This window comes from Procambarus clarkii, chromosome 58 (assembly GCF_040958095.1).
Source record: "Procambarus clarkii isolate CNS0578487 chromosome 58, FALCON_Pclarkii_2.0, whole genome shotgun sequence".
NCBI lineage: Eukaryota > Metazoa > Arthropoda > Malacostraca > Decapoda > Cambaridae > Procambarus > Procambarus clarkii.
This window is the reverse complement of record NC_091207.1, coordinates 22,334,223-22,347,095: the sequence shown is the minus strand read 5'-3', so window position 1 is coordinate 22,347,095 and position 12,873 is coordinate 22,334,223. Positions and strand designations below refer to the sequence as shown.

At 40.2% G+C, this 12,873-nt stretch overlaps 1 protein-coding gene across 10 annotated transcripts in view; it reads left to right on the top strand.

Moving 5' to 3' along the window:
- The window catches only part of Liprin-alpha (PTPRF interacting protein alpha), a 339,563-nt gene that overhangs the window by 150,103 nt on the left and 176,587 nt on the right, over nucleotides 1-12,873 (top strand). For 8 of the 10 annotated variants that reach the window (XM_045757948.2, XM_045757940.2, XM_069306681.1 and 5 more), the window contains exon 6: nucleotides 1,900-1,989. The exons of the other annotated variants lie outside the window; for them this stretch is intronic. In XM_045757948.2, coding sequence (XP_045613904.2) covers nucleotides 1,900-1,989 — 90 coding nt within the window. The remainder of the gene's footprint in view (nucleotides 1-1,899; nucleotides 1,990-12,873) is intronic. 10 annotated transcript variants of the gene reach the window in all.

Sequence of the window (12,873 nt, the reverse complement as noted above, 5' to 3'; positions counted from 1 at the left end):
CAGGCTCGTTGCTTTACCATGGCAGGGGTAACAGGCTCGTTGCTTTACCATGGCAGGGGTAACAGGCTCGTTGCTTTACCATGGCAGGGGTAACAGGCTCGTTGCTTTACCATGGCAGGGGTAACAGGCTCGTTGCTTTACCATGGCAGGGGTAACAGGCTCGTTGCTTTACCATGGCAGGGGTAACAGGCTCGTTGCTTTACCATGGCAGGGGTAACAGGCTCGTTGCTTTACCATGGCAGGGGTAACAGGCTCGTTGCTTTACCATGGCAGGGGTAACAGGCTCGTTGCTTTACCATGGCAGGGGTAACAGGCTCGTTGCTTTACCATGGCAGGGGTAACAGGCTCGTTGCTTTACCATGGCAGGGGTAACAGGCTCGTTGCTTTACCATGGCAGGGGTAACAGGCTCGTTGCTTTACCATGGCAGGGGTAACAGGCTCGTTGCTTTACCATGGCAGGGGTAACAGGCTCGTTGCTTTACCATGGCAGGGGTAACAGGCTCGTTGCTTTACCATGGCAGGGGTAACAGGCTCGTTGCTTTACCATGGCAGGGGTAACAGGCTCGTTGCTTTACCATGGCAGGGGTAACAGGCTCGTTGCTTTACCATGGCAGGGGTAACAGGCTCGTTGCTTTACCATGGCAGGGGTAACAGGCTCGTTGCTTTACCATGGCAGGGGTAACAGGCTCGTTGCTTTACCATGGCAGGGGTAACAGGCTCGTTGCTTTACCATGGCAGGGGTAACAGGCTCGTTGCTTTACCATGGCAGGGGTAACAGGCTCGTTGCTTTACCATGGCAGGGGTAACAGGCTCGTTGCTTTACCATGGCAGGGGTAACAGGCACATTGGTTTACCATGGCAGGGGTAACAGGGATTATCGTTTATCCCCACCGCTGGTTCTATACAGTTTAGTTTCGCTGCAGTTCACTACTTAATGGACAGTCATTAGTTTTCAAACTCTTAATTATTTTTCTCAAAATTCTGTATTGTACTCTACTGTAATAGTTGTCTCATTCTTAGTCTTAGGTGTTCAGTTTGTGTAGTGCTGTGTTGTACTCAACATGACAGGTGTTCAGTTTGTGTAGTGCTGTGTTAGGACTCAACATGACAGGTGTTCAGTTTGTGTAGTACTGTGTCGGGACTCAACATGACAAATGTTCACATAACTCTTTAACAAGTATAAAATGTCATGAAAAAAAAATGAATGTAAATATTGATTACATTTTTTGTGCTATAAAACTATAGCAATAACACCTTGTTGCTAAATAATTGCTTTAAATAAATTAGTAGCATACAGTATAATAATTTACTTTATTTAAAAAATATAAATGATGTCTTAAAGAATATTGAATGGTGTCTAATTTGTAACTAACTAGGTTCAAAATGCAGTGTGTGCCTGTAAAACACTTGTTTGTTGTACCGGGATTGATGAAGAGTAAAAGAACATTGTTACCACTATACCTTGTACAACCTTGGTTGGAAATTAGGTTCTGATAGATAGCCGATAGATAAGATGTGATGCGCACAAAGTGTAAGAGTGTCTGGCATGAAGTCTGTACCTGTGATGAACACTTAAGAGGCAAGACACGAAAGGGATGTAGTGGCTGTCAGTGGCTCCAAATACTGTTCTCTACAGTACTTGACATTTAAATAATTGGCTTATCTCCGGAAAATTTGGACGGATATGATAGATATGGAGCTTGTATGTATAATGTTACTATTGGAAAGGTGACTGAATTTTCAGAGGAGAGAAATATTTACATTAAAAAAAATTTGCCACAAGAGCATAAGAGAAATGTTTTCACTTAATTATGGAATGAGTATTTAGTGCTAATAATAGTGTTGAGGAATTAATACTAGACACTGAGGTCAGGGCTGAGTGGTATATCCTCTGGGCAGGGTGGGGAGGCAGCAGCTGGTGGGGGACTTGATGCAGATGGTCCCTCCCACAACAAGTTGGTCGATCTACAGACTTCTCTCGACAAGCAGGTAAAGCCATACCATCTGAACGTGTGTTGTATCGTGTACCTGGCACCCAGCACATTCCCAGCACCTGAGCACATTAGATATTCTCCTGTTCTATGCGAATCACTGCTCCACGTGTACTGACGGCTGACCACTCTTGGCATGCACGTCTCAAAGGATCTCTTACTTTCTTCCCAGGCTCACAGTACTGTATTCTGAATTTGATCTCTTAAATAAATTTACCACTAAAGTGATACAGTAATTAAATTACAGCAGCCACTTAAATTCTTTAATATATACAGTATATACAATATAAAGACTTACATTGGTATAAAAGATGAAGTGATACAGAAATCTATTATTGGCAAAAACAGAAAGGTATAGGCAATCATCTTGATGAAAATTTGCTGACTGGTAAAAAAAAAAAAAGAGGCAAGTGAAGCAGCCGTCAGTTTCACCCCAGCTTATGCTTACACTGCGTTATAGCAACTACTCTGCTGCTTAAGCTGCTGCTGGTGCTGCTGCTTCCTTCTGCTGTGGGGGGACATATTAATGTTACTGCAGAGCTTTTTATGTTCAACAATATAGCTACTGTAACGTGATAGTGCATATGACGGCCAAAGTTTGCTGCCCTAGATTTGCTCTTTTTAATGCATAATTAATTCATATTTGTTAAAGCCACTGATCTCTTGAATATATAGTATAAATGTTTTTCTTTAGAGGTGTACCGATGTTTTGGTATTGGTGGTACGGTGTCTGCCTATTTTTGCAGTAGGGGTAGAACTTTTGCCGATACTGTCTGTACTTTTAAAATACGCACTTGAATTTGTATTTTGAGAAAGATTTGTTTCAATTCTTACATGTTCCATATGAAAACTCACTAATTCTGCTCTTACTATCTCAAATCACTGGGTAACTCTGGATGTGTGGTAAAGTATGTGTGTCAGTGCTGTATATGTATGTGAAACTGTGTAAGTGTATGTATTGGAGCAGTGTTCCAAACCATGGGTTCCCGTAGGTCTGCAAGTTAAGTTTAAAATGTCCAAGAGGCTCCTCCGTAAAATATTCAATTACAGTACTCGCTATGCGGCTGCTAAAAATGAACTTTAACAACTTCATGTTTCTTAGTTCTTGGCTGTAATATTATCAACTCAATATGGCAGCACTGGTTGTATCATGTTTATTGCAAGCTCTGATTGGTTGTTGATGGGGAAAATCATAGGAAAGTGTGCGATGTGATTGGTGGGTCAGAACCTTTAGGTATTAACCCTTTCACAGATTTGCCCCTTTACCAATTTTGGGCACTAATAGTCTTAGGCTAAGTGCAAAAAGCATAGCTATTTTACTTCCAATGCATACTGCAAAGTTACTATGTATGGTAAAGTGTTCATTTTGGTATAATTTATGTGGAGAGCACTGTTGGCTCCCTGAAGCTATCACACTGATCAAGTGCCATACTACTAGGTGTCATCAGTTTCTGATGCAGATTGGCCTACCGGAGACCACAAGCCAGAACCTGGCCCCCCCTCAGAGAGGTGCAGGGTGTGATGGTCTATGAACAGTTTACATTTAAAGTTTATTATCTTTGCCACCATCCAAGGGAAGGCACCCAGAAAGATAGGCAAATCAAAACAGACTACTGCATGGTTAAAATGAAACCATAGCCTCAAAATTGCCAAAAGAACTCTCGCACAAAGAAACAAACTACCAAAATTTTGTGACACCTACCCCTCTGCTAGTTTGCCCCCACCTTTCCCCTCGCCTGGGAGAGGAGGGAGACAGCCCGGGTCAGCCAGGCTCCACACAGGTTCAGGTCAGTTCTATACTGATGTTCATGCCTAGTAGTCACATTGCTCTGGCTCTGGTTTCCTGTCTTGCCTTGGCCTCTGGTTGTTGGGTGGGCGAGCTTTATGCTCTCCTCTGGTGCCAGGGGTTTTGTTTTTTTGGTCCTAGTAGTTTTGTTAGGTTGCAGCCAGCTCCTTTCTGGAGGAGGAGTTGGCAGGTCTCCGGAGGGATCCTTTAGTTGTGGATGCTTGGTTGATTCGACCGAGGTTGCATTGTGCGCTTAGTCCGGTAGTGGCTTTATGCAGCTACCTTTGGGCCACCAGTTTGTTTCAGTGGACTTATTGTGGGTTGATCCGGTTCCCTTGTTCCCTGTTAGAGGGCTCATTTTTCTCAGGTTGTCCCATAATGTTCTTAAAGCTAGCCAGCCTGCAGTCTATCCCTGTGCCCGTGATGTCCGTATGTATGCTGCTCTGACGGCTTTGCTAATGTGTCTTCGGCTGATATTCAGCGCAGGGTTTTGGAAGTCGGCTGGGATCTTTATATTGTTAACATCCTTAGTAAGTGAGAATGATAATGACTGAGTTGACTATGGAAGTTTGTGTGTGACATTCATCAAGGCCACATGCACTGGCCCCTCGAGGTGATGACTATAAATAAACCTTGAGCAAAGACACAATCATGAAGAGTTAAACACTTATATTGTCAGATATACAGACACAGGCAGTCAGTGAACATAAAGACCAGCGAAGAGCAGGGGTGCCATAAGCACAATCAGAGAGCACTCACTATATAAACATCAGAGGTCCACGGTTGTTCAACATCCTCCCAGCGAGTATAAGAAATGTTTCCGGAACAACCGTGGACATCTTCAAGAGAAAACTAGATAGTTTTCTAAACGGAGTGCTGGACCAACTGGGCTGTGGTGGATATGTGGGCCTGTGAACTGCTCCAAGCAACAGCCTGTTGGACCAAACTCTCTCAAGTCAAGCTTGGCCTCGAGCCGGGCTTGGGGAGTAGAACAACTCCCAGAACCCCTCCAAGCAGGTATCAAGCAGGTTAACTGGTAATCACTGCTGGGTAGTGCAATTAACAGTTTAATTTTATGAATTCGACAAGAATTGCTGTGCTAAGACTACTATTATAATTGTTATGACTAATTTCCTATGTCATCATTTGCAAATATTGGGATCATGAGAAGCATTACATCTTAAATAACATCTAGTATCTAAAAATATTGCAAAGTATTAGTATTGGAGTATCGGTCTTGCTGTAGTAAAGGTATCAACTAAAATGTTGGTTTTGGTACACCTCTAGAGTTTTTTTTTTTTTTGTAGATACTGTAATGATGAATAACATACGTAATATGACATTACTGGTGCTTGAATGTTCCTTTTTCGTGTTTTGACCTGTGAGCACACACAATAAATGTTTTCTAATTTGAGTAATGTGAAAGGTAAATTTGTCAAGAAATGTACATCATAAACTACTTTTTGACAAATGTTTTAGTTTTAATCTGTTCATTAAGATGTTTTGCTTTCTCTGATGATATTAATAAGCTGCACCTGTGTTGATATAATACTGTGACTGCAATATCTGTTGCAAATTTGGATGCATAATGATGCAAAAGTTCAGACTTTTGAGTTGATAATCTTAGTTGCAAATGATCTTTTTACTGTCTGGTACCTGCTTCTAATTTTGTAAAGCTGCATAAGGTATAAAGCTCATCTTTATACTGAAATTATACAGAAGAGTACTTTTAGAAGCTAGTGTGAAGTGATTTGGTATGCTTGGTACAGTGTCTTCTCTTACTACAAGATTGGTTAAATAAATTTTCTTAATGCGTGAAATTTATAACTGCACAAAGAAATCCTATCAGACTACAGTATACATTTGACGTTGCATAAGCAAATATGTTTCGTTTGTTTCACAAGCCGCTTCATGTTTTGTTAATTATATTGATGCAAAATACAATGTGACATATTTCTCGGCTCATTTCTGAGGAATGTAAGATTACGGAGACTTTATTTTCAGCTAGAACAGCAATACATCTCTAGGAGGTGGGCATAATACACAACTGGCTTGACAAGTGGGTGTAAACAGAAGAATGAAGTAACTTTTTATATTTAAGGTAAATGAAGAGTGTGTGCAATAGTGTTAACTAATCAGCTTACAACCCCTGCTCTGGCTTGTTTTGACGCTCAAAATACAGTACGTAATTATTGTTTAGCACATTGACAAAATGATGCAAACCAAGATGGAATCAACAAGGAAACTATGAGAAAGATTTCAGTAGTATCAAAAATCTAGTTGCTGAAAATATTTAGGAAAATGTTCACATATGGACGTATCATGTGAAAAGAACACGACGTCAGACTTGCCTGCACACACTCACAAGCAGGGTGAGGAGAGACAGCTGGAGGTTGAACATCCTAATGAGGCAGAGATTTAAAAAACCTGACACACACAGAGATCACACTAACGTGATGCATCAAATGAACAAATCCACAAGGGACGTGATGAGGACGAGAATACAATTATCCTTGTCATGGCCCTTGTGGATTTGTTCATTTAATTGACAAAAACCTGGTTGGGATGATGAAACCCATTGGGTTATGGAAAGATAACCAAGCTGGATCAGGGGAGGGATTGTAGGGAGGAGTGACCAAACATGGTGGGGGATTGTAGGGAGGAGTGACCAAACATGGTGGGGGATTGTAGGGAGGAGTGACCGAGCATGGTGGGGGATTGCTGGGAGGAGTGACCGAGCATCGTGGGGGTGGCTAGTTAGAATGACCATGCGATTATTAGATAAGAGATAGATTCCAGAACTGGAACTAGATTCATACACACAGACACTTATACACACACACACACACACACACACGTCTGGGAGCCGGACAGCCGAGCGAACAGCACGCTGGACACGTGATCCTGTGGTCCCGGGTCCAATCCCGGCTGCCGGCGAGAAACAATGGGCAGAGTTTCTTTCACCCTATGCCCCTGTTACCTAGCAGTAAATAGGTACCTGGGAGTTAGTCAGCTGTCACGGGCTGCTTCCTGGGGTGTGTGTGTGTGTGTGTGGTGTAGAAAAAAAATAGTAGTAGAAACAGTTGATTGACAGTTGAGAGGCGGGCTGAAAGAGCAGAGCTCAACCCCCGCAAGCACAACTAGGTGAATACAACTAGGTGAATACACATAATGAGTACACAAAAAATCTTTGTGCAATACTGTACTTGTGATAATCTTTGTCATGCAAACTCCAGAAAGTGGATCCTAATTTTCTATTATTGCTCTGTATTTACCTACACACTGAAGTGTAATTACCCAAGTATAGTTTCACTTCAATGTGAAGGTAAATACAGAGGGAAAATGGGAATATTGGGATCCGTTTTGCAGAGTTTGCATGTCAAAGACTATCACAAATGCAGTAGCCCATACTTCTTTCTGGAGAGTATAGAGTTCAGATTTCCATTCATCTTACCATATTGACTGTCCAGCAGCTTCTTGAATGCATTTTAATTTTGCATTAGTTGGATATACCCTAATATATGCTGTATTGGCAGGCTTATGACCCATAACTAATCTTTGTGTAGAAAGTTTTGATTTGTTAAACCATATCATTAAATTGTGTATGCAACTTGTGGTGATTACACTAAAACAAAATGCATGTCGAATGAATAGCAGAAATTTAATTGTATTGGAGGAGTGTCTAATACCTATATAATATGAAGGCATCCATCAGTCTCGGGAGACTATAGAGTTGTGTTCTGGTTGTCGGTCTGGAGTGACCTCTCCAGGGTGCAGAGCCAGGGTAGGTAGATACGGGGAAGAAGCTGTCACCCATGCAGCAGGTCCCCCCTCTCCATGGCACCGAAAGTCCTCAATGGAAAGGCAAACGCCAATACGATTGGGTCCAGTGTCGCCACAGGAACTATCAGAACGAGGTGGAAGGCAACAACGAACTGCCCTAGGGGGCTCCAGCACCGGAGTTTACCTTGAAGTTGGTAAAAGAAGACAGTGACTCCAAACCCGTAAACCGCTGTAGTCGGGGCCTGAGAAGAACCGCCCCAGCAAGGGCACACTCCTCCCATACAATTAAATTTCTGCTAGTTTTTAAATTATAACTAGTTACTATAGTGTAATGAAAGCATTATGAGAACCAAGTGCACTCTATGAAGATATACATATTGGACAAGCTTGAAAAGAAAATGAGTTGACTAGGTTGAATTCAGTACTGTACTGTATATTGATATATCACAAGCTATAAGAAATACTAAAAGATGGAAAATAGTATAAATAAGAGAGGAATCCTGTATAACAGTGTCGTATTATCAATGGAAGAGCAACGTTTCAAGAGTTATATAGGTGAGATTTATACAGATTTATACAGCACTTGATTGGTTCCGAACTCTAATAATTCGGCACTCAAACACTTTATTCTAAAAAAAAAAAAAAAAAACTTTGTAGTCGACTGCTTGCTCGGTACTTGACCATAAAAAAACAAGTCACAACACATGGCAGGTGAGGAATTGTCTTCAGAGGAGATGGAGGGAAGAGAGGATGTCCCTAGCTGTGGCAAACCATGTTATAAGCCTGTTGAATGACAATGTTATGTCTCGCCTTTAGAAACATTTTAAAATGCAGGCAAAAACAAATATCATTAGACAGGGAAATACCCCTGCCTAACAATAACATCTCTTCCTTACCACCTTCCACATACACCATCAAGTTACCATCTAAGTACAGGTAAGGCGAGAATAAATTTGCATTTATGTTCGGTTTATTGTGTTTAGGTTTTCTGAGTGATTTATGCGTGCTTGCCTTGTAAACTTTGAGTTAGATTCAAGTAAAAATGCTTTTTAAGTGTATAATTTGGGGTCTGAAGCATATTAATCCAATTTACATTATTCAGTATGGGAAAAGTTATTTGGCACTCAAATTGGCACTCAAATTGGCACTCGAACAGCCTTCTTGAACGAATTAAGTTAGAGTACTGAGGTATCACTCTGTATGAAATTTGCATTTAAACAGTAGGAATACAACAGACATAAGAGAAAAATAATAATGATTGAAAAATTAAAATGTGCTTGGGACATTGAGAAAATTTTAATGTTTTATAATAAAGATGAAAGAATCATTGTATTTTTATATGTAGGATAAAAGGACAATAGCAGTGAATGAAGGCAGAAGATACACAGTAATAGATATGGAGAGCAAGAACCTTCCGAGAGATCAAAGTATACTGTACGTGGTTCAGAAATGCAGCTGAACGTAGCTTAAAAATTTGTGCGAGAAGCTATGTAGTAAAGGATAAAGCACATGTACAATACATGTTTTGTAATCTAGTGGGAAGTTATCTTGGAAGGATCAGTGTTCCCCATGGTCTGGTCTCTAACCAGGTCTTTTGGTTGATGATCTGGTTAATCAGGCTGTTTGAAGTTGCTGCCTGCAGTCTGATGTACGAGTCACAGCCTGGTTGATTAGGTTTCATTGGAGTTGTTTACCAAGTTACCTTTTGGACACACAAAAAAGAGGTAGGATAGTTATGTACCTTGTATTTAGAAGGCGGTATTGATTATATTATTGTTTGAGATTGAGTTTGCATTTTCTTAGTGCTGCATTTTATATAGTATAAATACATACTAAGTATAGTATAAGTATATTAAAGTATATTATAAACTAAGTATATATTCATAAACTAAGTATATTAAAGGCCACTAGTATAAATACAGTGGTCTTTAATACCCTCCATATTTTATATAATATGGCTATTATTAAGGGAAAAAGAAAGGATGAATACATGGCATGCTAAATTATGTATTACATTAGTGCTGAGAAAATTTGCGCTTGTAGAAGAATGTTATTTGGTGTACTTGTCTAGAAATTGGTGCAAGTAAAATTAAATTAAAAATTTGTTGGTATTAAAATAAAAGGACAAATTTTCTATGGGTATAATATATTAATCAAGTAAATATTGCTATTAGAATAGAATGTGACAAATGGTATGAGACTGAATGTTTGGTGGGAGTCCCGGGCTTGAAGAAAGAGAGAATATAGTAGAAATTGTCTCCTTCACTTGGTTTGACTACCTCAATCTTAAACTGAAATATGTATTCATATTTTGCGATAAAATATCTCATTCTTTTGTACAAGCAAATGAAAATTACGATTTTGTTTTTCTACCAAAGATGTGGCTACACATTTATAATGCTAACCAGCATATATACATTTTCTTCCGTCCTCCATGGACAGGGTTAGAGATCTGTTAAATATATACAGTAGTTCAGCGATTTATTTAACAATCAACCACAGAAGGTGATTGTAGTGCTTTTAAAATGCTAATCCAACCTACATACATAAATACACAGATTTATGTCTGTCCTACTAGAAATCTATTAGGTACTTATCAGGGACTTACTGTAATCTCGGATTTGAATATTTTTAAATGTTTGGTAAAGTAATTCTGGTTGAGAGAGATACATTTGATTTTTATGGAGTAAAAATTTTTTTATGTATAGATTTTTATGGAGTTAATGTACAATAATCCTTCAATTAAGTATGCTAGCAGAATTTTCTGTGGAGAGCCCCTTTGGTTCCCTGGAGCTATACCGGGCTGATGTGTATATGTATTAGACTGTGGCAACAGTCAGTTGGAGTTCTTAGTCTACTGGGGACCACGAGCCAGAACCTGGCCCTCTTCAGAGAGGCACAAGGAGCAGTGCGTATATAGACACTCCAGTGTGGTTGGAAGCAGTCTGTCTGCCATCTACCAGGTCAGGCACCCAGAAAGGTAAGAATCCCAAAACAAACTACAGCTAGTTAAAAATTGCAAACCAAAACCGAACGAGCAGGCAGAACTCCCCAATCAGAAAACAAGCAAACAAGCATGACGTCACCACAGCTGCCGCGCCACTGTCTGTGCAGCGGGGGAGCCCCAGACCTCCTGCACTGGCTATCCAACCGGTCCCCGGTAGGCTAAGAACACCATCAATTGACTGTTGTTACGGTCTAATATATACACATCAGCTCAGTATAGCTCCAGGGAGCCTCTGGGTCTCACCCAGAAAATGGCATTTCATTACATTCAATGCTAGTCGTTTCATGCAACTACATTAACTCCATTACATCCATATAGATGTATTATAACCATATTTACATCATTTGAATACAAACTGTGTAATAAGTAAAATCATCATACGATGACTGCATTACCTGGGGATCAAGGTATGATAACGTCACTTTAAGGGTTAAAAGTATTTTTCCTTGCAAGCTTGTAAAGGAGCAAGCAAGCTCCTCCCCTGTTTCCTCCCCCTCTTCTATTCCTCCTCTACTCTCTTCTTCCTCCTCCTCCCTTACAATCCTTTTCCTCCTCCTCTCCTACCTTCCTTTTGTTCCTCCTCCTCCTCCCTTACCCTTCCTTTTCTTCCTCACCCCCTACCCTTCTTTTCTTCCTCCTCCTCTTCTCGTCCCCCCCCCTCTACTCATATCTTCCTCCTCCTCCTCCCCTTCTCCTCCTCCTCTACTCTCCTCCTCCTCTACCCTCTTCCTTTTCCTCCCTCTGCTCTCCTCCTCCTTCCTTCCTCTCTCTACCCTTCTCCTCTTCCTCCCCAACTCTACATATAGCACGTGTGTGTGTGTGTGTGTATTGTATGTATGAGGTGTGTGATTATTTATTTATATTATGCAGTATAGTACAATATATATTTACTGTACATGTGTGTGTGTGTGATTAAACAAGACTTGTAGACTAAAATCATCAACAGCTGCTCCTCTACTGTTAAATATTCAGTATTGAAAATTATTAATGTTTAATTATTGACAAAATGACTTGCCTCCAATGTATAATAATATATTGTAATTCATAGCAATTGCAATGCAAGAAGTTTGTTACTAGTTAAGTACCCTAATATCCACCAGACAAGGGTTAAATACAAGTCTCTGATCCAAACACACACATTCTATAACTGTATAAACCCATGGTGGGTGTGAGTGTGTGTGTGATCTCGTTTTCGTCCACTTGTTGTTCTACCGCTGGTCGGTTGCCTCTCTTCCGTTCCTCTCCCGTTTTCCCTGAACTCCGCTGTGTTGTAGGGGTACTGAAGTCACTACACTAGTTATTATAATTTTAACATGTGCACAGATAAATTGTAAAAGCTAATGCAAAATTCTCATCGCTTTTCACCACTGTACTCTATTTCTAAACTAAAATTTGTATTTTTAATTTTATAAATACATACAGTATAGTGGTAGAGAGATGAGAAAGTAGTGTCAGCAACTACTAATGGTGGCTGTGAATACTAATGACATTGAACATATGTAATGTGGAACACCATGAGCTTAGCCATCATTGTGTAATTGCAATTGGGCAATTTCACATAAACCTACAAATAAATACATGTACATGGATAGGGAAATAGTAATTAGTCAAAACATTTGAGAGACCAAAATTGACTGTTCTGGAGGCTAGAATGTACAGGAGGGGGGGGGGGTACAGGCAGGTTACTGTTATGACTGAACCATTTCCTAACCAACAGAAAAGTGGGAGCAATGATTAAAAGCGATGCTTACTTATCAGGGACTACTGGGCAGTAAGCTATCTCTCTCTATGCACCTCCTCCTAGCAGAGTACCTGTGTGGCTTGGTGCTAGTGCTAGTAATGTTTATTACTTTAAGATATGTAGATGATACCCCCATACATATTGGTATGTACATTCACTTCTTTTCCTACCATCCTCCTCCTCCTGTTAAGAAAAGTGTCCTTGTCTCTCTCTCTCTTCCTCCACGCTCTACGCATCAATGACCCTCAGTTTCTTGATTCTGAAATCATTTTCTTTATTTACAAATCTTTCTCTCGCTTTGGTTACCCTTTACATTTTATCAACTGTGCCTATTCTCAAGCTAAACAAAATTTATTTCATCCTAAACCCACTTCCAACACTACTAGCACTGTGCTCTGCCTTCCTTTCATATCTGAACTCAAAGCTTTTACTAATACCCTTCGTCCTCTTGACATAAAGCTCACCTTTCGACAAACTAACACTCTTCGAACTAATCTGGTTCACACTACTTCTTCTAATGCTGCTGGTGTCTACTCTTATTTCCTGTTAGTATTGTCCTCTCCAA